Source organism: Nyctibius grandis, chromosome 29, assembly GCF_013368605.1.
Source record: "Nyctibius grandis isolate bNycGra1 chromosome 29, bNycGra1.pri, whole genome shotgun sequence".
NCBI classification, from domain to species: Eukaryota; Metazoa; Chordata; class Aves; order Nyctibiiformes; family Nyctibiidae; genus Nyctibius; species Nyctibius grandis.
In genome coordinates this window covers 2,947,819-2,973,164 of record NC_090686.1, presented here as the reverse complement: position 1 = coordinate 2,973,164, position 25,346 = coordinate 2,947,819, and the positions used below count along the sequence as shown (strand labels likewise).

At 39.6% G+C, this 25,346-nt stretch overlaps 1 protein-coding gene across 2 annotated transcripts in view; it reads right to left on the bottom strand.

The window, feature by feature from the left end:
- The window catches only part of ATG7 (autophagy related 7), a 371,865-nt gene extending 353,329 nt beyond the window's left edge, over positions 1-18,536 (bottom strand). Inside the window, exons 1-12 of one of the 2 annotated variants that reach the window (XM_068419882.1) lie at positions 18,460-18,536; positions 11,794-12,004; positions 11,512-11,566; positions 9,637-9,754; positions 8,120-8,197; positions 7,416-7,532; positions 6,183-6,332; positions 4,771-4,859; positions 3,628-3,749; positions 2,496-2,586; positions 1,926-2,070; positions 1,139-1,297 (exon numbers count right to left, since the gene is read on the bottom strand). In XM_068419882.1, the coding sequence (XP_068275983.1) occupies positions 1,139-1,297; positions 1,926-2,070; positions 2,496-2,586; positions 3,628-3,749; positions 4,771-4,859; positions 6,183-6,332; positions 7,416-7,532; positions 8,120-8,197; positions 9,637-9,754; positions 11,512-11,566; positions 11,794-11,971 (1,302 nt within the window). In that variant the 5' untranslated portion in view covers positions 11,972-12,004; positions 18,460-18,536. Of the gene's footprint in view, positions 1-1,138; positions 1,298-1,925; positions 2,071-2,495; positions 2,587-3,627; positions 3,750-4,770; positions 4,860-6,182; positions 6,333-7,415; positions 7,533-8,119; positions 8,198-9,636; positions 9,755-11,511; positions 11,567-11,793; positions 12,005-18,459 lie in introns of those variants that run through there. The other variant, XM_068419881.1, reaches the window with a different exon arrangement.
- Between the last annotated feature and the right edge of the window lie 6,810 nt (positions 18,537-25,346).

Genomic DNA, 25,346 nt, shown 5'->3' with positions numbered 1-25,346 from the left:
TATAGGCCATATCAATTCTTCCCCAAAATGAAGGATGAAACTAAAAGAACTGCAAATATTTGTAAGGGGTTTTTTTTAAATCTACTTTTTTTCAGCATTGATAACGAGGCATGTTTGAACATGGACACTGAATAATGTTCTTATGATGCACATCCCTGGAGTCAAAGAAGGTCTTTCAACATAAAGCTTCCAAAACAACATAAAAATTCAGTCTTATCTTTTGTTTCCTTTCAACTACTTCATTTTGATAGTATTACCACCAGGCTCCCTAAAATAGGAGTACTTTGGTCAAAGGGCAACACTGATATCTTCTCAAGGCTGCTACAAACTAATTCCCTTTTCTGGATCTGATTCAGTTTCCTTAGTTTTTGAAGAAAACAAATGCAGAGAAGAAAGCCCTCTTACATCATCTTAATACTCTGTATTACACTTCTATGCAAAGCCAGTTTCCAATCAATACTTGCTGCTATTAAGTTATTCTGGGCAAAACCAACAGAAAAACCAACTTTCAGTTTTACAAGTAAACGTGTTTCTTTTACTTGTACTACATTACTGATTATTTGTAGCGCAAAATGTCCATCTACAGCAATCTATAGACCCCTAGGTCATTTCATTCCAACAGCAGCATAACCAGTTAAAGATTAAGTATTTGCCTCATGTAGAAAACCAGCTTAAATAAGATTGCAAATTTTGGGTGTAAAACATAATAGAAAATGTCAACTATACATTTATTACTGCCTTCAAGACTTTCTGCTCCCATAATAGATGACCAATGTGTCTAAACTCACACTGAAGAGCAGAGTGGGAAAACACAGTATTAAAAGCAGCCAGTACTGAAAGTTCCTTAGGATATACTAGACAGGAAAAAATTTTATTTCACCATCAATGAGCAACAGGATGATTCAGATGATCCTTAATTATATTTCATTATTACAAATATTTATTGTCTCAATAAAGTTTAACAGGTATGGAGTACTTGAAGTAAAATGCTTATAGATTTGTCTGTAACCAATGTAACACCTGTGTAGTGTTTTTCCCACTCATAATAATGCATAATTACTAGAACTTGGAATAGTTATTTAAAGTCACCGCTTCTCTTCCAAGGAACGTATTAACACATTATAAATACTGATCTTACCACTCCTGGGAAGATTTTCTGCAGTCTGTCTGCTGCTGCAAGTGCCTTAGACTTCCCACCACTAAGACAGTCTTCAAACTCATACAGTGGCTGTCGTACTGGGTTGGAGTAGGAGATCTTTGCATTGTCCACAAATGTAATCTTCCGGACTCCCCAGCCCTAAAGAAGAAAGTAATTTAAATAATGATAAGTACAAGGGGCTTAGCCATATACTTTTGAGTAATGCCAGAAACTTATGAGGAGTTTTGTCTGATTTTTCTAGAAAGATCAAGCTACAAAAGCTTTTGAAGCTATTCACAGCAACAACCTTGTACTTGCGCTGAATCAGGAGAACAGAAAATTTGGTCTGTCCAAATATATCACTTAGCAGTAATCCCTCAAAACCCTACTGAATTCCGTGGGATGTGATAAACAACCCTGAAAGCAAATATCAGCATAGTTATTTACTTCAAGTGCTTCACTGCGAATTTGATCATATTAGCTTTATAATTTGTTCCAGAATTTCTTGTTCAAGCTTTTTTTATGTAAATTCAAAACAAATTACTATTCTGCTAAGGTTCTCTTACTAGCTGCTATTCTACTATTAGCAGAACTTCACGTTATTTCCATTGGCTACAGATCTTACCTCTTCCCCGCAATTTATAATATCAACTAATATGTATTATGTGTACTTTAATACAGAGGAATACAACTTTTCTGTTACGTGCCCATGGCAGCTGCTCAAAAAAAAATCATTTAGAAGTTCTAAGGAACAGCAGATGATTTTTAAGATCAACTCAGGACTTACCATCAAGGTCCTTGCAACACTACAACCCAGCGTACCAGCTCCTAGCAGCAGACACTTGGCAGACACGATTTTTTCCAGATCAAGAGTAGGCACCAACCGCCAGCACATCAATTTCAAATTAAGATCCACTGATGATTCTGCTAACCTATACCACAAAATAAACAGCAACACACCTCTGAATGTTCTTTTGTTTCCCCAACAAAGTAATTACTTTTATTTCAACTTTCTCCATGCTTATTTTCATAACATTTAACAACCTGCAGGTTATTGAATTCAATAAAAAGCACAGGCCTGTATCACTATGACCTTCATTCCACTTGGTTTTAAATATAATGCATCTGAAATTTTAAGCTAGAGTCAAAAATTGCAAACCCTTCTGCTGCATGCAGTGCACTCTGCTCTACTAAGGTCCTTACCTCCAACAGGATTGTCCAAACAATATACAGTATATGTGTTACCGTATATTCTTACCTAACAGAGACAGATAGTCCTTGCATTTCACAGTTCAACTTGTTATGACTTAAGCTCAAGTAAAGAAAACTATAGAAAGTTAAAAGATAATAAACAAACCTTTTTGGATCCATGCATTCACTGAGATTCACCATCCTTGGACCCATGCCTCCCTTTTGGTTTTTCTCCCATCCAACAGCTTTTGGACAATCTGTTTGACATATTAAAAGAAACGGGAAGAAAGAAGAAAAGAAAGAATGAAGGCCTTAATATCACAGGATAGAAAAAAAAAATCTTTGTTGGATTTAACCTTGTTGAAAAAAACTAAGAAATTCTAAACCTTTAAGTAAATAATCTGTATTTTAAAAACCTAGCATACATTGCTACACAGATTTTGCTGTTTTACATCAACCAAAAGCACTGCTTCTTGGAGAAGTGCTTTACTCTCAGGTGTCCAATGCTATCTCTGCCTCTTCAGCTTGCTTCAAACCTCATCAAGCCTCCGGATCTTTAACGTTAAACAGACTGCTATGTTCAGAACTCAGTAAATTCATCATTCAGAACTCAGTAAATTCTGCCAAGTTCAATCATCTCTTCATGTTTCCTAGACCCCACCTGTAAATTCAGTAGAGAATTATATATCCTAATTATATAATAATTAAACAATTCACAAAGATGATATATAAAGCATTCAGAACTTCTTGGGCGAAGTAGAGAAATTTTGTTATACTGTCCTGTACACAGAAATTAAGTCTATGTTCTAACGTTAAAAGTTTATTGCTTTAAAATACATCTGCCTACCTCACTATGGGATTGAAGAAACAATTCCACTCTGTAGCAGGCTTCTACCATTTTAGAAACAGAAAGTTTGCATCACATGAATTCACTATCATATGCATTTTTTCTAGCTGAGGGACTGTGTACAAATTTAACAAGGAAAAAGAGACTAATTTCCTGGGTTTTGTATTTCATATGACACCAGGAGGACTTTTCTTTTTTTTTTTTTTTAATTAGAAACACGATTTAAGGAGGAAAAAAATTAAAAGAGAACATGCTCTCTTCTTTCTTTTTTGAAGAAGGAACCATTTCCTTTATAGACGTTTAACAGAAATTCAAACAATTTAAAATCCATTTGAAATAACTTAGCATAAGCAATGACTTAGTAGTATTAATGTCTTTTTTCCATCTTTACAGTGATTGAGGAGGGAGGAAAAAAAATGGGAAATAATTTTTCTTTTTTAAAATGGATTACCTGGGCCAAGGACTCCCTCCGGAAGTTTTATTTCAAAGATAATGCTGTGTGTTATGTCTCTCACTCCTTGCATGGTCCTATCTCTGAAGCAGAGCACTTCAACTGACTTGAGAATGCTGCCCCTGTCATTGAAAAAAAAGGATAAATAGAGACATGCAATTTCTTTAATAGGAAAGGGACTTCTTTTAAACACTATTTCACACAGGTTTAGTCTCTTTGAATCATAAAGACGAAAAATGATACTATATCAAGAACTAAGAGGACCTTGCTTGTGCCATGGCAAAGTACGTCATGTCACCTGACGTGTGCTCTATTGCTTCCCTGCTTTTTAATCCTCCAAACATGCAGTTTGTCCGGCAGCATTGTATAAATTTGTGACATGATGTACTTTGCCATGGCACAAGCAAGATCCTCTCAGTTCTTCATATAGTATCATTTTTCATCCTTATGATTCAAATCCTCAATTCAAACAATCAGAACTTTAGTGCCTGAACACCTCTGAATCTCAGAATGTGTAAAGCCTTCTGGGCACTTACACATCTTCTATGCTGCAGTTCAGCCAGCAGCCCAGAAAACACCATACCTAACTGAGTATTTCTTCTCCCTGTTGTGTGCTTTGTAATACAATGTAAAAGTCAAAACTGAGAAAATGCAACTTAATTACACTTTTGTTACAGCAATCCAATTTTATACCATACTTTAAATGATACTTTTTTTCAAATATCAGAGTGTAAAACTATGTCCTGTCTTCTCAACTTCTTCCCAACAAAAAATTCAAGAAGGAACACTACCAGAAAACCTAAGAGTATCTGATTTTCAAAATTCAAGTCTATTATTACTTGGCACTGTTTAATTACATAAAATCACAGAATACTTTAAACAGGATTTGAAACAGGTAGAGGGGTCTGAAGCATGTATTTCCAGGTACAGGCATGCATATGAGGATTAGGAATAACAGGAACTTGTGACTGACAGAAGTAAAAAACAGAATAGCAGCAAAATCAGAATTACTGAAGGTGAGTCCTGTCAAGGTTAAAAGTTAAAACTCAGGTGGGTGATATGAGCAAAGTGCCATGGGGAGAAAAATGCCTAATTTGCTATCAACCAATACACAATCTTTGTGGGAAAGAATAAAATAGATACCATTTGTGGGCTGCCAGGATCAGGAAATTTCTCAGTGGCCACCCTGGATAGTGGGATAAATTACACGGATCATAAACTCCAACTGTCACCTGCAAATAAAATTGCTTTACGTGAGAAGTCATCTATCCATACTGATATTCACTTCACAGTAAAAGTTATCTGGCATTTTTAATGTAAAACTTCTGGACAGAGAATGCCTACACACACATTTTACTTATGTACAAATGTTTAATACATAGTCACACTAGATTTCATTCAAGTGTTTGCCACAGCTTTGAGATTTGTTCAGTTTACCCTCTTTTATGGACATTTACTTTTCACTACAGTACGTGCACCTTCATTACCTTCCTTAAACACACCACAATGGGAGAAGCCTAACAACTGAAGCCTTGCTATCAAAACAAAATTCTGTATTGATTTTGGGATGATCAAAAAATGTAAGGGGACAGGCCAGCAAGATGTCAAGTCAAAGGGAAAACAGCATAAAAACCACTTGTCTTTTTTGCACTTATTAGCTCTTCACCATAACTCAGAGTTTTGTTTCCTAACACTTCAGTGACATGCAAGATATAAAAAAGTTTGAAGTTCACCAAAAATAAAGACAATAAGGCATTCAGAAAGGCCTAGCAAAGTTCAGCAGCTGAGCAACATGGTCCAAAACTGATTTCAATGTACATAAACCCAAGCCAACCAAGCCAGTCAATGCTTGCTGTGATGACATCTGCTTCATGTATCATAATTCTTTGCTAACTGAAAGCAATGGACAGTACTCACTTTACGCTCAAAGGACGTGCACGATCTCTGCATTTAATAAGAAGAAATACGCCAGAAGAAATAGTGCACAACCCATCTATCTTCCAAAATTATAAAGCCTTTACCTTGAAAATTCTTCAGATACAGATTCCCAGCAATTTTTCTCCAAAGCTCTAATGTTATAACATGTACATGTGGCCACACACTGGAAGTTGAAAACTTAAAAGTTGAAAATTCCCATAACTCTGATTATGTATTTGTTGGTTGTGGTAACAGTAAAGTATATGAGTACCAATTTTTAGTATACAAACAATAAAAGAAGTGTTTTGCATTATTATAGCATTGTAGGTAAAGTCGTTGGAAAATTTTAATCATTATGCTGACTCCTTCACAAACATGTTGTTTCTGTTTTAACAATGAGGGAGACAGAGCATGAAGAACTTTGTTTTCAAGCTGACTGTTAATCTGATTTAACTGGGCTTTTGCGTAAGAACTAGAGACACTTAACACAAAAATCAGTCCAAGCTGCTGGTCTACAGCTCTTTACCCAAGCTATTAATTGGCCAATCACTGTGCCCAGCTCAGTATTACAGACAGTTTTCAAACCATTTGTAAATTAAACAATTGTAGCTTATAAAAAGACATTAAATTCTCATTACCTTTCCCCCTTGGTCTTGGAAGAAGCCATCCCACTTTTTCAGTAGAGATACCATGACAGAATTGTCATGATACTTGATTAAAAAATAAGGCAAGGCTGTAACCCCCTCTTTCTGGCAAAGTTCATCATACGCTTTCTGAAGTGCTTGAATCTAAAAGCAAAAAGACAACTGTAACCAACAGTTTTAACAATCTTAAACGGAACCACAGAAAGTGTTTTAGCACCTGGGAAGGCTAGCTCACTCAAATCATCTTAAAACGTAGTGTATTCAGAAGTTTTAAAGCCCATTATGACCACAATAGCTGAGATCAAAAATTCAGTTGCTAAAACAGCATTTGTCAATGCAAATTTTAAACAGGAGCATTAATATGGTTGCTATAAACTGATCTTCCAATAGAAATTAAAACAAGATAAAAATCTCATTCTGATAGTCACAGCAGCTTTGTAAGAAAGTGAATCTGTCCCTCTACTATTAGCAAAAGAACAGAGTCCCATTCAATTTATCTTGTTATATGTATTTTCAGTGTTTAGTTGAAACTCTGTCTTTGGATCATGACAGGTATTTTTACACTATTTATTACTACAGAACTAATGAGGGTCTTCTGAGAAGGGAACTAAGCACTTTTCACTGAAAAAAAAACCCAAACTGTTAAAAAGCCATTCAAGGTTTTGCATGAAAAAAAATGACAGAGAAACAAAATTCAGTCAAAGGCACATGTGGGCAAGTTGATTTTTTTTCATCCTTTTGCATTTCAATATGAAAGAAACTGCAAAAAAATGTTAACTTTTCTCCTAAAAAAAAAAAATCTTCCCTATCCAGTTCTTTTTCTTGTCCAATCATGCATTTTATTAACAATTTTGTAATTTCTAATGACTTAGCTCTCCCAAGGGATGCCCTTTTAAAAAAGTTTATTAAAAATATGAGTTTAAAAAACATAGCTATATATTTAGTAAGCTTTATATAAAAATTAAAAAGAACATAACCACCTCTTCAAGAATTGTTTGCCACATTTGCATCTAAATGAATAAAGCTGAAGTGATGTTAAGCTGAGAGACTTTATACGATAATGAGAAAAGAGGTAAACAAAAAAAGACATGAAAATAAAAAAGTGAAGATTTTAAAAGAAATTAGATTCTCAAATTAATTCAGTATGTGCTAACAAAAATATTATGTTTTACAGCCCACAAAACTGCTTAGTGCTACAGACTTCATAACATTCAGTATTTTGAATACCTGATTTAATGGGAATCTGTCACCAAGACATACTGGTTTCTGAATTATATGTATTCCATCAGGGAAGCAGAGAGCAGGATAGCAAAACCAGTAATAGAAATGGTACTTTTTTAAATCCTAGGAAAAAAAAATTTTGTAACATTAGATAATAAACATATAAATCAAAGTAAATTATGGTTTGGAATACTAATCATAATTGATGGTTGATGATACTAACCATAGTTTTCTTTATCTCACAAGGCACTGTGTCATGATTTTAGAAAATAAAAAAATACTGGAAGATTTCCCTTCTCTGTATATGTTTTTATTTAAGGTTTAAGTAGACAATGTGTGTATAATACTTCAGTTTTTGTTAGTTGGAGCATTATTTATTAAAACATTAAATTTGTTAAACATGAAACAATTGATTTACTTTTACTAATATCTATAAGTCTGTCAGATAATCTTATACATTTGTAAAAAGGAATATGAGATACCACCAGCATTTTTTAAAGAGTATTTTAAAAATATTAAAATATTTTATAACTGTACACGAGAATGGCTTATTAGGTTCTTTTAAAATGTTTTCAGACATTTTAAGATGTCTGAGAATGATACTAATAACATTAACATGCTAATACTAATACAGTATTTCTCCCAAAAAGGAACTACTACATCATTTCCACTAGAATGCTCTAAGTATGAGACATACTATTGTTACTCACTGCGAATGTCAGCAGCAGGAACCTGTTCAAGAGCATAGGGTTTTCAAGAGCAGCTCCGGATTTTATTGATTCCCATATCTGTCATTGATTGAGGGGACAAGAAGGAAGAGAAAGGGCAGAGAAACAAAATACCAAGGTAGCATGAGATCAGCTGCAGAAATCTTTAATTCTTCCAACTACCTTAAAAATACTGAAAATAACACTCCCAGTAATCCACTGTGATCTCTTCTTAACTGATCTCATCCACGCTATCATCTACGCTACAAGGGCTCTAAAGACATGCACTCTCTAACACAAAAAATTATGGAAGCTGGGGAACGAGAGGAGCATTAGTTCATGGATCAGGCATGGAGCAACCAACAGAACAAACCTCATCAGCAACAGTCTCTCATGTGTATGAACTATTAACACGAGCACAATATGGAACATACTGTGATAATAATACAGCCTTTTATTGCACTCTCATCTTTTTTATTCATGGGATGTATAGATAGCAGATATGTGAATAAGCTCCTAGGAAATTTGACTAAAAAAATGGAGACGTGCAAGAAGGCAATACACTGCTTGTTGGTGAAAAGCTACAATACTTGTATAAGGCAGACCTGTTTGACCTTTGTCTTAACAAAAATAAACAACAACAAAAAAATAATGCAAGAGCAAATAAAGCATTCTGACATTCCCAGTTTCCTGAAGACAGATATTGCATCATATCTACCCCTGGCAGGGAAACACTAGGCCACAGGAACACAAAAAATTCACAGCTTTGAGTGAAGATATGCATGAAAGCTTTGCTACTCAAGGCCAGCAGGCAGACAATCAATCTAATTAAAGGAATGAAGGACTGGTCAAAGTGTCATGTCTCAAAAAGGTTGCCTTAGTTTGATTTTCACTGCTCCCCAAGCCGTGACATTTAATTTAGTTACAGTGCAAGCAGACTAGCCCCTTCCTTGAACATCCATCTTTTTCCTGCCTTATCTCAGCCTTCTGGCTGTTCTGGAGCTTCCCCATCACTTTGCCACACAGATGTATTGCAATAATCTAAAGTTTAAACCAGGCACTTGCTGGTTTCAATGTATCAAGACAAATTTTAAAAACGTTGTCTAGAGAACTCAAGCCACTGGCAGCTCCAATAGCACTGTTAAGCTTAAAGTGTGGCCTAGCAGAACACTGAATGAAGTCCTCCAAGTATAATCAGCTACTTTCTACTCTCTTGCAAAGAACAGTAAAAAGCAAAGATCAAACCTGTCAGCATTTAAGAGGCATTTGGACAATGCCCTTAATAATATGCTTTAACTTTTGGTCAGCCCTGAAGTGGTCAGGCAGTTGGACTAGATGATCACTGTAGGTCCCTCCCAACTGAAATATTTTATTCTATTCCTTCCAGAATAAGTTAAATCCTGAGGCTACTATATGGGTGAGTATGGACAATATCTCTAATATTTGGGGCAGAGACTATAAAGCACTTCACTGGCTATTTCGAAACCCTTTCTCTCTAACCAGTTGATTTTTAATCTTACCTCATTTGCTTCTTTTTCCAGAAATGATTTCTTATCACAGGACTTGAAAGTCTCAAAAGTGTTGGTATTATACAATGTTCCAAAAGCAGGACAGCAATGTGCTGGTATTGAAGCATTCCTGAATAAAAGAAAGAAATCTCTGGCAATTGGATACTAATGACTTTAACATGATAAGTAGTAGCTATCCTATGGTGTAAGGTTGCCCTGAAATTGTTAAATGATGAGGCTTGGTAATAAAAGTTAACGACAATTCTAACGAAAATGTTTTTTTGATAACAATGCTTTATTGAACATGGATTGGTATAAGAATCTGTGCAAATACACATCTATATTATGACTTCAAAAATACATCAGGCATCTGTATTATCTCTAGCAAGGTGTCATTACATCATAGATTGAAGATTTTAAAACTATTCAAATATAAACTATCCATAACAAATGTGATTTTCACTAAGAAAAAAATAAGACAACTTTAGATGTCAATATTTCGTTCACATAAAGAGTCACTCAGTTAAAATTTCATGTTTAAAAGTCATCCCAAAGGAGGCATAAACCAAACAAAAGATTGAATAGCTTTTACAGTTTTGTAACATCATCAGCTGGAGAAGCGGCTGTTTGTAAACCACAGTATATGTTTTTCCCCCTTTTTGAATGTAAATTAGGTAAAAAACTACAATATTCCCTGATTTATTTCATTGACTCCTTTAACATTTTTATCTCAAATTAATATGTTTCTCATATTAATGAGAACTGCTAAGAAGTCAAATACAGCAAATGTTTAAGTGACATAATAAATACACATGACGTAGCTTACAAAAATTTTTAAAGCTAAAAGGGAACATGATCATCTAAACTGACTACCTGAAGTACAGAAACAGAAGCACAGAAAATTACTACAGTAGAAGGAATAATTAAGCACTGCATAAATGGACATTTCATAATTTTATTTTTGTCATAACATTTGAGAGATCAAATACCTCGGTACCATCCATTTTTTCCTAATCTGAAATCCCTGTTCCCAATGTCACAGCTTTCTTCCAATTGCACTTTACTGCATATGCTGTCAGTACCGTACCTAACAGTTCTTACTTCTTATATAAGAATTAACGGAATAATACGTCTTAAGAAATTATCTCAAAATGCACAAAGCCTCACTAGGCTCCCAACATACTCACCAAGCAAGGCAGAGAAAGTCACTTCTGGTGATTTACAACTTTGTAATCCACTAATTTAAAACAAACAAGACACTAACTATGAAGACATCTGTTCCTATGCTAGTTACACTAACAGGCATTTGCTGGAAATGAAAACCATGTGGAAAAAATATTTTCCCTCTCATCTCATTTTTGCTGTGTACACCAAGCAGCTTTGGTTTACCTCTCACTTTGGGGGTAAAGGCAAAAGTACAAAATTCCAGTCATAAAGGTTAAATACTTTGGAAGATACTACAACGTAACAACTAGGGATTGTAAAAACTACTTTGAGATTCTAATTCTAATGACGAATTCTCAGTAAATAAAGATCTAAGGAAAAATCTGACCAGAAGTCAGATGACTGAAATATCCTCCCTTGCACAGAGCAGACAAAGAAAAGGAAAAAATTGGTATTTTATATAAGCATATATACAAACAGTGAGTGAATTTGAGACTTACCAGCATATTTTAAACTTGGCCCTTCGGATGAATATACTACTTCAGAAACAGGGAGCTAATGTTTGTGACTCAAAGCAGTCTCTCCACTGTTATAAAGTTCATGAAAAAGTGTATTTATTTTCACATAGAATTTGTCCAAGTAATAATATATATCAAAGTGTTACTGTTATGCAAGGAAACCACCTTCACATATGAATTAAGGCAAACCACAGTACGTACTTACATATCAAAGGCACTAAACTCCAGTGTCAAGCGAGCTGGCAAGCCCAAAGGATCACCTGGACAAAAAGCAGCGACATGCTTCTTTTAAACTGCAATACATAGATTAATTTGTCTCTTTTTGTTAATGTAAATTATAAATTACCCCAGACACACCAAAATTCACAGCTCACCCATGCGTGTTTTCTAATGTTTCAGCAAATTACCGAAAATATGTTACAGAAACACTTAGAGGAATGACAGGAGAAACCCAAACTACTAAGCAAGATGTTCAGTTTCTACCTACCATTGTAGTAGTATCCTTTGATAACTTTTGGGGTCTCATCCAGTCGGTACTCATTGAGTTTCTTCTGGGTTAGTTCGTGCCAGAATCCTGCATCCAAGGCACTACTGAAGGGAGCAAACTGCAGCTTTGTGATTCCAGGGTCTACAGGATGGTGCACCTCACTACTGGCAGTTGCCATGATTGTAGTTAATGATCAGTGTTAAACAGAATTCTGTAAAAGCAGATACACCTGTTAAGTATGTACTCAGCTGACCATTTTACTCATGACTACTCTAAGCTTTTTTTTAATACATTGTCACGGTTTAAAGCTGGGCCAGCTATTAACCAGGTGGCAGATGCTCTCTGTTAACCCTCTCCCCCCCACCTAAGGGAAAGGGAAAGGGAAAAGGGAGAGAGACTTATGGGTTGGAAAGTTAAAACAGTTTTAATAAACTATAATAATGAAAAAGAATATAATAACAATAATAATAGAAATAACCAAATATATACAAATATGTACAAAACCAAGATCAAGAGCTTGGAAATCCTCCTCAGGCAGAATTGCTCCCCCCAGTACAGGCAGAGGGGAAAAGGCAGTAGCTCCCCCCAGCACAGGCAGAGGGGAAAATGCAGTAGCTCCACTGCCATCACACCTGCAGGCTTTTAACTGGAGATTTGGCAAAGCTGGTACCAATCAGTGGGAGACAGGAGGGCCCCTCCCTCCTGGGCCCCACCTCCAGGAGGCAATGGGTTAGTGATAAACAGGAAAGTGAGAATGACATGTATGGGATGGAATACCTTGCTGGTCAATCCTGGGTCACCTGCCCCGTCCACTACTCCCTGCAGGTACAACCCCCTTCGGCTCTTTACTCATAAGCAGTGACCTTGGGTTCTCTAAGGCTATTTGGCCTGGTTTGGGCCAAACCAGAACATTCCACCCCTTATTCCATACCATTCATGTCATACTCAGATCACCAGTACCTTTTCATTTTCAAATATATATATACATATCACTAGTCTATGATTCATCTTTATGCAAAAAGTCCATCAAGTTCGTTTGGTTCAGGATTGTGGGTTTCCATCTGGCTAGCAGTCTCTCAGCAGTCTCTCTGGCTAGCAGTCTCTCTTTCGTCATGGTTCGTGCCCACGGGTTGCAGGTTAAAGATGTCAGACTCGAGGAGGTTACTGGACGCCACTTGATGAAGCTAGCTCCGGTCTCATCACCACTGTCTTAACCTAAAAGACACTTACGCAGCAACAACATGCAGTTCAGACTTAAGTAGTCTCACCCAGAATCAGATCACCTTCAGGGACACATCGGACTTCACCATCTTGCAACATCACCCACCAAGTACATCCAGGTCCCTGAGCAAAAGCAATCCCACGAATGGGTTTACCTTTGCCCGTTGCAGGAACAATCCAGACAGTTTTTCCCAATAGATTCCTTTCATGCACCACAGGGACTTTATCTCCTTCTACTGTATGTAGAAGGTCTGACTGAGCAGGGCCAGCTCGATTGATAGATCCCCTGGTGTTAACTAACCAGGTAGCTTGTGCCAGATGTTTATCCCAGTTTTTAAAGGTTCCACCCCCCATTGCTTTCAGGGTAGTTTTTAACAGCCCATTATACCGTTCAATTTTCCCAGAGGCTGGTGCATGATAGGGGATGTGATATACCCATTCGATGCCATGCTCTTTGGCCCAGTTGTCTATGAGACTGTTTTTGAAATGAGTCCCATTGTCCGACTCAATTCTCTCTGGCATTTCTTTTAGCTTGCAACTCACGTACTCGTGCCTGTAGGGTACTGGTAGGTTGTCCATGCCATCTGCTCATGTCCTCCCCATAACCACGCAGGGCAAACCACAGGATACCTCGTGATGTGTTCCTTTTCCTTTGAGCTGGTCCTGTAGGAGAACGTTTTCTCTTAACAGCTGCAACGCGCGCCTGTGTAGGTAGAGAGTCAAGTTTATTCTCGATCATGGACAGTTTGTCTGACAGTTGTTTAAATGAGTCCTTGTTCTCCTTAGTCAGTTTTTCCACAGCCGAGATGCGTGCCTGCAGTGGGGAAGAAATACTATCTTCATACTGTCGCATACAGTTAGCCATTTCGCCCACACTAGATCGTGCCATAGCATCTTCTCCCCATACTAATATTGACAATGTATGGGTATATGTCGGTGGAGCATTCTTCACAACCTTCCGGAACATGGATCGGTTGCATTCCACTTCATCAGGATCTACAGGATCTACAATGTCCCGTGGGTGTCTATAAATGATCTCTTGCACAGCCAGTTCTCTAAGGTAGTTAATACCTTTTTCTATAGTGGTCCATTTGCTTAGGTGGCTCATAACATCATCTTTATAGGGATACCTGCTCTTTACAGCTGACAAGAGTCGCCTCCAGAGACTGACAGTGTTTGACTTTCTTGCGAGCGCTTTATCAATACCACCATCTCTGGACAGGGATCCCAACTGTCTGGCTTCTCTGCCATCCAATTGCATGCTGTCTGCCCCATTATCCCAGCATCGGAGCAACCAGGTAATAATAGGTTCACTGTCATAACGGCTGAAGTCTTTCCTTATATTTCTCAGGTCCTTCAGGGATAAGGAGTGGTAGGTTATCTCTACGTCCGAGTCCTCTTGTGATAGTTCTGCTTTAGAAGGGCCTTTCTTCTGTGATGGGTCTGCTTTAAAAGGACAATCAAGGGAACCCCCATCTGTGTCGGGCCCTAACTCTGCCTGAGAAGGGCCCTCACCTGGGTCATATGATGGCTCTGCCTTAGAAGGCTCTGAGTCATCATCCTTCTCTTCACGAGCTGATTTCTTTTGGTATTTCTTCCTGGTTACAGGAGCAATTGGTACAGATTCAATAGATGCTGGGGTCTGAGTAGATGCAGTGGCTGTCGTGGGAGTGCTGAGAGTCTGAGTAGCTGCAGTGGCCATCTTGGGGGGTGTAGCAGTTGTGGTACAGGCTGCCAAGGTTTCAGTGGGTTTAGTGGCTGTAGCGGCAGCACACGCTGTAGGATCTGAGGCTGTAGCGGCCATACACACTGTAGGATCTGAGGTGGCTGCATAACACTTACAACTGTCCCTGCACCGATATTTAATCTTATCCCACATCAGAAACACATTCAGGACAACCAAAAATAAAAACATGCCACCTAGACAGCACCATCCTAATTTCGCAAAATCTAGTGGAATCAGCTTGGCAGAAAAGGAGAAGGTACTATTTCCCAAAGTAAAACTGGAAGTGTGATCATTAACAGAATCAGCTAAAGGACGCCTGGAGCGTGCAGATGAAGTCGCTGCTACTGATTCGCGATTAAAACTGCCCATCATTGTGTCATAGAGATAAGAGATCGGAATATTAACTGCCCAGTTTATCACAGCATAAATCAGTATCAAACCCCATACCAAAATAATACATTTCGACCAGCGCCCACTGCTAAACTGCATGTAAACATTCATAAGAAGCAAGCAATAACACAGTGCCCACGGCAGGTAAGGCATCATTGCAATACTCAACTGTGAAAGAAACTCCATAAAAAGATGAGATAACACAGCATTCAAAAATGACATCACCATCTTCACTATCTGTTTTAACTTTCCAAACCCTTGTAAATCTCAAAGGAAGAAATCTGATATTCTCTCAGCTGAGCTCTCCGGGTCTCCTCCCACCAGAGCCAGGATTCAACTTATCAGAGCAACCTGTTGGAGCTTCTCTCGAGCCCCACGTTGGGCACCAATAAATCTGTCACGGTTTAAAGCTGGGCCAGCTATTAACCAGGTGGCAGATGCTCTCTGTTAACCCTCTCCCCCCCACCTAAGGGAAAGGGAAAGGGAAAAGGGAGAGAGACTTATGGGTTGGAAAGTTAAAACAGTTTTAATAAACTATAATAATGAAAAAGAATATAATAACAATAATAATAGAAATAACCAAATATATACAAATATGTACAAAACCAAGATCAAGAGCTTGGAAATCCTCCTCAGGCAGAATTGCTCCCCCCAGTACAGGCAGAGGGGAAAAGGCAGTAGCTCCCCCCAGCACAGGCAGAGGGGAAAATGCAGTAGCTCCACTGCCATCACACCTGCAGGCTTTTAACTGGAGATTTGGCAAAGCTGGTACCAATCAGTGGGAGACAGGAGGGCCCCTCCCTCCTGGGCCCCACCTCCAGGAGGCAATGGGTTAGTGATAAACAGGAAAGTGAGAATGACATGTATGGGATGGAATACCTTGCTGGTCAATCCTGGGTCACCTGCCCCGTCCACTACTCCCTGCAGGTACAACCCCCTTCGGCTCTTTACTCATAAGCAGTGACCTTGGGTTCTCTAAGGCTATTTGGCCTGGTTTGGGCCAAACCAGAACATACATTTTGCTGGGTTAAAGTGTAGAAAGCCTTACTCCTCTGAATGTCTAAGTAACTCTAATTAAACTCCACTGTCTAAGTAACTCCAATTTTTAAAATCACTGACCAGAGTTCCTTTCAGTTCAAGCAACGTCCTTCCAATTTCTTGTATGTAAAATTATGGAAGGCAAGTATATGTTCTGTTTGTCCAAGCTGCCTAGAAGGATCCGATTTCCTGACAGACATTCCATGACTTCTATTACTTAGGAACCTACATCCGAACTATGTGCTTCTGTGTTATATCTTGTATTGTACTGCCACAGATAAAAATAACAAAATGCTAAACCCTGTATCTGCATTCCTTCTGTTATCTAGATATCCGTCCAAAAGCCTATCAGCACTATTTAAGTTCTGATGGCATTTAAAATTCAGACTAACATTTCACTTAGCTAGGTCCTCACTCTCAGCCTGTGGTGAGAGTTGAACACTCATAAAGCCTTTACAAATTAACACCCCGTGAGGTCACTCGTGCAACAGAAACAGAGCTTACATGCTTTTCTTTCATGCTTTTTAGAACAGGGGGAAGGGATGAGAGGTGGTTTTAACTTCTTAATAACTGCCAAATAGCCAGCCCTTCTCTGAAAGACTTTCTCAAATGTGTCAAACTTAATTTAAAAAAGACAGAGTTATACTTTTCCTTACATGATACTTCCTTAAACAAAGTTTCCAGTGTAATCCAGCTATACCTGCTACATTCAGTTTATACAATTTATCTCTTCCTAGTGTAAATGCTTTCCTTACTCGCTGGTAAATTGTGGAATGTGGTTTTCTGGGTATAGGTTTGAGGTTTTCCATATTTTTCCATGGTGAAAGCTATATGTTTCCTTTCCGTCATGATGTCTTGCTTTAACTGGCATACTGCAAATACACCATTTTGTTCCCTCCCTACCCCTCCCATTTTTTTTTCGTTTTCTTATTTTTTAACAGCAGCTGGAATTTGTGGTAATTTGAATTTTGATAGCTTCCCTGAAAAACCTCTAAAATCTCTTTTCATTAGCATAAAAAAAAAAATCAGTCAGTTTCTTGAAACTTTGCAAGTACTAGAACTATAAGCAGCAGAACTAACTGCATGGAATTTTCTGACCATTTTTATAATCCTCTTTTTCTGCAGGTTGTAGAACTAGCCACATAAATTAGCAAGCACTTAGCTTTTACTACTAAAGGTCTCAAGTCTTACAAAATTTTTTGTTTTGCAACTCAGTGTCACAGAAAGCTCATCATAAAACAGGCAAACAATTGTCATATGGGTGTTAGCAGCAACAGAGTCAGACTACATGGTACTTGATGCCAAGACGTCCATAATAAAACTTTTATTCAGAGGTTCAATAGTTGAAAAAATGTGCTTGAAGTGAGATTTACCAGTATGCTTCAGATAACTGCTGAGCTCTGTGACCCGTTGGAAATTTAACAGGCGTAAGCAGCAAGGATAACCTGAAGCAGAGATGTACTATCACTAGTCTACGTCCTAGCTGTTCTTAAATATGCAGACATTTAAAAACTGATCTAATGGAGGAATACATTAAATGAAAAACATACCAAGACTTTTAATAATATTTGTCTTCCCCCTGACAGGCATGATTAATCTGTTGTAAAAGTATGCTTAGCAGTTTAACAGCATTTAAAACTACCGTGAAGTTACAGGTTTCAAACCAAATTCACATAACCCCCTAAAACCCACAGCTTTTCTTCACAAAACGCTTTATTCTGTGGTGCAGAGTTGAGTATTTTGAAGACCCCCTTTATATCCAGGTGACAAAGGAATCACTGTTTCGTACCACTGCGCAAGGGGCACTTCCAGAACAGCCGGCTCCCGGCTGAGGGCCGCCAGGCCCAGCTCATGTCCTCCATCAAGCCCCTCTTCTTCCCACGTCTCCCCCATTTCTAACCACATTATTGACACCAAGAGGCGGCCTGAGGCACCCGGGGCCAACCCGCCCCGCCAACTCCCGCCCGGGAGCGCGGCAGGGGCTGCCCTCGGCGCACGGCCCCGCCGCCGCCTCTCGCTCCTCACGCCGGCACCGGCCCGGCCGCACCACACGAGGCGGCCCCCGCCCGCCTACGCGGGACCGGAGCCCCCGCTCCCGCCCTGAGGCGCTCCCGCCCAGGAGCCCGCGGCGGGCCGGCCCCAGCCACCGGGGCCCCGGGGCGCACCGACCTCCAGGGGCGCGGGGGCGAAACGGGAACCCGAAGGCAACGGGGGCTTGAGGGCGGGCTGGGGGGGGGCGAGGCGCCCTCCGCGCCCCCCGAGCGCACCCGGCGCGCGCACGGCCCGCTCACCGGCTGCGCCGCTCGCCACTTCCCGCATTGCCCGCTGGCACGGCGAGGAGACGTCATCCTCCTCCCGCACGTCATCGGCGGGAGGCGGCGCGAGGCGGCGGCCGTCACGCGGGCGCCGCGGGTGGGTTGGCTCTGCCTGAGGCGGGGCCGCGCTGTGCTGTCCGCCAGGGGAGCGCCGCGCCGGGGCAGGGCGGGAACTGGCGCGCGCCCGCGCTGGCGGCGGGCTCGGCTCCTGTGGCGGAGCGGCGCGCGCCCCGTCAGCCCCCGCCGCGCCCCCCGCGTGGGGACAGGGCGCCCGCCCTCGGCCCCACTGCCCGGCCCGCCCTCGGCCCCACAGCCCGGCCCGCCCTCGGCCCCACAGCTGTGGCCGTGGGTAACGGCTGTGCGAACAGACGAGCAAGTGCGAGGTACGCTCATTTCGCCCCTCATGGCACCCGTGAAAAATGAAGCGATGTGAACTAAAACCTGCCTGTTCCTCCACTGTGGTTGGGAGTGCCGCGGGATCGCGCGCAAGGGTGCTCTGGGTTCAATATGGTCGCGATGTTCTAGTAAAAAATGTGTTCAGGGGTTCAACGTGAGGGCGCAACGCATCGCCGCAGCTGTGAAAAATAACCCTGTTGGGGCTGAGGTGTGAAGACGTGGCCAGCGGGTCAGGTGTGGCTATTTCCCTCTCCTCAGCAGCCCTGTGACTGCACCTGGAGTTACACATCCAGTTTGGTGTCCCCCTCCGACGTCCCCAGTACAAGAGAGAGATCACAAAGTGACAGGAGGCCGCAAGAGGGTCACTAAAATGGTCTGGGGGCTGGAGTATGTGACGTGAGAGGCTGGGAGAGCTGGGTTTGCTTCGTGTGGAGAAAACAAGGCTAAAGGGGATTTCGTGGAAGTCTTACATTAAACCTAACGTGAAGAAAATGGAGGCAAATCCTTCTCAGAGATGCAGAGCAAAAAGGGCACGTGTCCAAGAAAGGAAAATTCCAAATGAATGTATAGAGAAAAATTTCCCGAATATGGTTGGTTAAGCACTGGAATAGGTTCCCAGAGAGACTTTGTAATCTCTGTCCTTGGGGACTTGACTGCACAAGCCTCTGAGCAACATGATCTAACTTTGATGGTAGCTCTGCTTTGAGCTGGAGGTTGGGCTAGATGGCATCCAGAAGTCCCTTCCAACCTAAATTTTTTAACGAGTCTATATTGATTTTTGCAGATCTAGAATACAAAACAAAGTACGCTTTCTACAAAACAAGCATTACCTCTTTAGGTAGTTTATGTCATTTACCTATCACGGAAGACAAATTTGCCAGAGCTGCCTTCTATTTTGGAGCACACAATACTGCAGGAACACCCATATTGCAGAAACTGCCAGCAAAATTGGGAGTAAACCTCGGAGGAAAAGCCGCCAGTCAGATAAGCATGGGTAAGGTCACATAAAGACAATTGTTCAGGCAGCATTAGGGGAAAATTTTCATTGCTGATAATTACACAAATTTAGTCCTGATGTTTGGATAGAGGACCTTGCTGTGGAGCATGGGCTGAATAGACCTTCCAGGAATTTCACAAATAAAACAATTTGGAATAAACTGGGGAAGTTATAGATGCTAACCCTTGAATCTAACAGCATTATGTCCGTAAAATTCTACAATTCCTCATTCTGCCTGCCACTCGGTAATACCTTTTCTCTGTTGGACTCTTCATAACTCAGTGCTGCAGTTCATTTCCCCAAGGCTGGGAAAGATTTTATTTTATCACTTTTTGGTCTTTGTATTCTTTCTTTACATGAAATATGAAATATGAAAAGGGAACGTTGATGACATCCCATCGAAATAGCTGGAATGTTGTTACCCAGTCTCCACAGGACTGTGTCCTAGCTTAGATTTGTAGTCTTTGAACAGTTCCAGTTTCATAAAGTGGTTTATGAAACAGCTGTCAGCATGTAACGTAGATCGTGAGGAATAATACCAATACAGGGCAGAGGGACACTCTTCTGTGAGCCCACATGCCCGTATTACCTCAACTAGACATGTCATACCTGAAAAGAAATCAGACCCTAAGAGTTAGATTTCTGCACAGCAGTTGTAGCTTTGAGGAAATGGGAGATGCATCTGGTAGGCCTGCAGTCTCAGATTATCAGGTTTTACATAGACTAGCTGACCTGGGTAAAAAACTTGAGATTTACACATGAAACTGCTGATGTATACATGTTAGCACACCGCAGTGAGGTCTTAGAATGTAAGAGAAAGGGGCAGCTTCAGTCAAAGATCTCTCTGTGCCTGGGATCTTAAGGAAAGTGGCTGTAACAAAGTTAAGCTGATCTTTATGCTGGAGTTGAGTGATCATTGCAGGTATGGTTTACCTTGTGAGATCTTGCTATGAGCAAATAAAGGTGTCTGTTATAAACATGAGAATAGTAATCAACTAGAAGACAGGCTCTTCAAAAACAAGGAACAAATCTGTTGGGTGTTTTTGGCATGTATTTCCGTAGGCAGGACTTTCAATTTCCCCACGCAAAATCTTGCAGCAAGGGAAAATCCTCCTGGAATTGAAGATGAGAATAAAACAGAAGCAAATTCAAACTCATCCATTCTTGGGGAATATGGACTCAACATGTTTTGGAGAAGATAACTTCTCAGAACTATTTAGTTCAGATTAGATTCTGTTATAAGTTTTAATAAAAAGAATATTTATTTAGGTTTATATAGTGCTTTCCATTTAAGTATTTAATTGAATTTTATACAACATTGTTAGTGAACAAGATCACAAAATGTAGGCAGAACCAGGCAGAACTATACTATTAATTTATTTACCAAAAATACTGTCAAAAGTCATCTAGTCCTGTGCCGTACACCTGTTCCTGCTGCAAGGGTGGGACACTGCAAAATTAAAAGTCTTGTAGCAATGAATACTAGAATCAGTAGTGGCAGAAAGTAGGAGTATGCTGCAAAAGGAGTCATCTTGCAGTTGCCCTGTTAATAGTAGACTTCTGTGAGCATCATCACTCATTTCTGGCACAGGCGGGTGCCTCTCCTGTGAGCACTTTAATATGATACAGAGAGACAGTTGCTACCCCTCAAAGAACTGAGTTGAAGGATTATGCATATCTAGTGAGGAGGAAATTATATGGACAGGTAGGAGACCTGAGTTCAGGTCCCAGGTCTGACTGTGGTGTTTTTGAAGACTAAGTTATGCCTGTTCAAAACAAAAGCCATTTGATTTTACTCAAGGCATTCAATTTAATTACACAGTAGGCATTAATTTTAATTACACAGTGCCAATATATAGCAATGGGTGCTGTGTGTTTTTTTAAGGCATATTTTAGTTGAAACATAACAGAGTTTAAACACAAGATATCTTGGTAGACAAGAAAAAATTATAAGGGATACAAATATTGTTAAAAATGGAAACATTGTTAGACTTACCAGATGCCAATATGGTTTTAACCATCACCACACACAAATTACGTATCTTTCAGTGGGAACTCTTGTACTTTTTAACTGGTGGAGATCTCAAATGACAATTTTGTAGTAGCCTGGTATGTGTGCTCATGTGTCTGTGCATGTATACAGTGTACATCTCACATTTAATTTTTTTATATTTCTGGTTTAGACTGTAAGATGACCTCGTAGAAATGATTTATTCTGGTGCCAGGTATGTATAATTTTAAAAGATAATTTGGAATTCAGAAGCAGGAGTGTAAACTTTTCATGAGCTATTTCTCACAGAGTTAACATTAGTTGTTCTTTTAACCATCTAATTCTTCAATAGACAAATATAATTTGATGAAAATTAATAGTTTTGTCATTGTACTTAATGAATAAACAAAAGTGAATATGTATGCATAGTATTTAAACTTAACTTGGCATTTCCAAATGAACTCATTCTCCTTCTGGTGGAGGGAATGCATGCACTGAAACTTTCAAGTGTGTTCTTAGACCTCATCTTTAGCAACTTAAGCCATCCCAGGTAAGGTAGGAGGATAGTCCTGTATCATCCCTGAGAGCAGTGGGAAGATATAGCAATCTTCAGAATTTAGGGCCTGCTCTAGAACTATTCAGAGGTGTCTACCTACAGTGCTTCTATATTAATATCTTAAGATTAGAGATACATTTTTAAAGTGAATCTTTCAGTCATTTTCATTTATTGTGCTTTCACAAAGTGCATCACAAAGTAGTCTCTCAGAGAATGTAATGGAGTCCTTTTAGATGATGGAATGAAGCCAAAACGTGCACCTACACTAATGTTTCCTTTATTGAGTGCCACATTTCCTGAAAATAATATGGGAAAAGAAACATGTACTAGATGGCAGGATCCACTTGCTAATTGCACCCCTCCTTTAATAAACTTCCGCAATCCACAGTATTTGATGCAGAAGCCCAGAATTCTTCTCATTAGCCACTAGGTGTCACCAGTGACACAGAAAAAATTGTGAGAATATATTTTTCTGCCTCTTAAAAGAGAGGTTGGTTGTTCTCACCACACCTTAATCATAGCAGAACTCCAGTCCAAGAAATTTGTTATGTTCTCTTAAAGCTGTGCGTCCTCTGCCCTTGTTATTAACTGGAAAACTTTGAAAATATTTTACAGGAAACCACACCTGGAATATTCTCGCGAGGCTTGGCCCCACGTGGTAGTAGGCTTCTCCATTCCTTGCCCTAATTTGCTTTCCTCTGCTTCTCATACATCCAGAGCCATTTGAGTTGCCTATTCGGTAAAATAAACTGACAAATCCTGTTAGGTACCTGGCTAACTGGAAGTTTAAAATAGGCAGTACCCCGTTTTCCTATTTTATTATTATCTATTATAGCTATCACATCAGAGAAGCCCATTATGACAACTCCCCCTGTCTTTATTATTAACACAGTTACACTAAGATTATGGATGAAAAAGAAGTGAGATAAAAAATATTCAGGCAGCTTTATTTGCCTTGGTTTAGCAGTTCTTTGTTTGAATGTCCTTTAATTGAACCAGAGGTATTCTTTATTACAATCATCATCATTTTTAGACCAATTTTCAGGGATTTTGTTTAGGTTGCTGTTTCATGTATTAATAAATTTTAAAGTCAGAAAAGGCAATTGTCATGATCAAGAGGACAGACTGCTCGATAACTCTAAGTAGCCCTTGGGTGAGCATGTTTCAGCAGTGTACACTGATAACTGTAGCTGACTTAGTATGCTGCTTTTTTATTTCCTCAGGGATCACCTAAACTGCCATCCATTTTGGCTAGAATTGCTGTTGCATATCACAATAAAAAAAAGATCATCATGGCTGTAAATCTGAGCAATTGCTTGTGAAAGGCCATTGGATTAGAGCATATGTTTCAAAAGATGCTACTTTGTAGTCCAAAAGAAGGTGTATTTTACTACTTGTGCAGATACTGCTCCTGCAGGGAAAAAGTTGTCTGAATTCTGGAATGCATTTTGCTGCTTCTACATTCTGTCTCTGTATTTTGCCTTTTTTTCTCCTAGATTTGAGTTCCCTAATTGCAGTTTTTTCTGCATGCTACTTGAGACCAAAGTCAACTAATCTCTGAACCTTGTATGATACATTGAAACAGACGGAATTTAAGTTTGTTCCTTTAACACATTTTTCCAATTTATTAAAATGCAGAGATATTAGGGCTTCATTTAATGTTGAATACTTTAAATACAACTACTGACATTGAGGTATTTAATTCAGAGAAATAAAACTGACAGAGGATAATAATACTTTGCATTTAGTTAGTGTATTATATCCAAAATTTATGAGTATCATGCAAACATTATCTTAAGTGTTGCATTGTTACTGTAAGTCTTGTCATATTCACTTTACAAAATAGGCACATGTGGCACAGAGGGCTCTAAATAGCTCAAGATCATTAATTAAGAACATAGAATTCAGAATTTCTCCTCCAACCATTAAACTAGCATTTTTCGCTTCTGATGTAATAAAGATATTACACAGAACATGCCTTCAACTCATCCTACCCAACTCTTGACAGTACTCAGTTGAAGGAGTTCCAGTTCCATCAGAACTTTGTTGTTAAGCTAACTGAGCAATTTCAGAAGCAAGAAAACATTCAGGAAGTGGCACATTCATCAGCACAACAAAATGAACGGGAGGACACTCTTCTTACATTGAACCTTCAGGACGCCTCTCTAATCATCCTTTCCAAAATGTACGAAAAGACTTACATAACTCCCCATTGCATGCAAATGTGACTTTATCTGTTGAAGTTATCTGGTTCTGGGATTTCTTCTTAAAACTAACATACACCGTAGTGTTTGCTCAAAATGTCTCTCTCACTTAGTTCCATAGCAGAAGAACAGGAATGAATGCTTTACTGGTGTGCCACTAACAAGGCGGTACGCGGTCTTGAGATAGTCAGCTAATGCAGGGCCTGAGATCTCCTCTGCCTCAGTTCTCCTTCCTGCTTCCCAATCTGTTTACTCTTTTTTTTTTTTTTTATTTTGGCGTAATTGTTCTGTAAGTTGTAAGCTTCCTGAGAAGTTAGCTCATGTGACATATGCCACTCTGTACTTTTTGCTGAGGAACTATGTTTTCTTCCTTTGGGAACAAATCCGTACCTGACTGCAGTTAGGCAGAAGGGATTGATTCCTGTTCTATAACAGGGCATGTCTGCTCTTGAGAATTAGTTAGTACTTAAAAGCTGTTAAATCAATGGCTGAGCAAGTGAACACTCAAAGTCGGTAGAGTGAACCTTAGCTGCAGACTTCTCTGTCGAGGCTGCCTCCCTGCTTTTCCAGACGAAGCTGTTTGTACAGATGCTTGTCATTCAAGTTGTGGACGAGGCCCTGAGCAACATGATGTAATGTCAAAGCCAGCCCAGCTTTGTGTTGTAGGTTGTACTTGGATGTCTTTCTGAGATTCCTTCCAACCTAAAGTATTATTGTGTT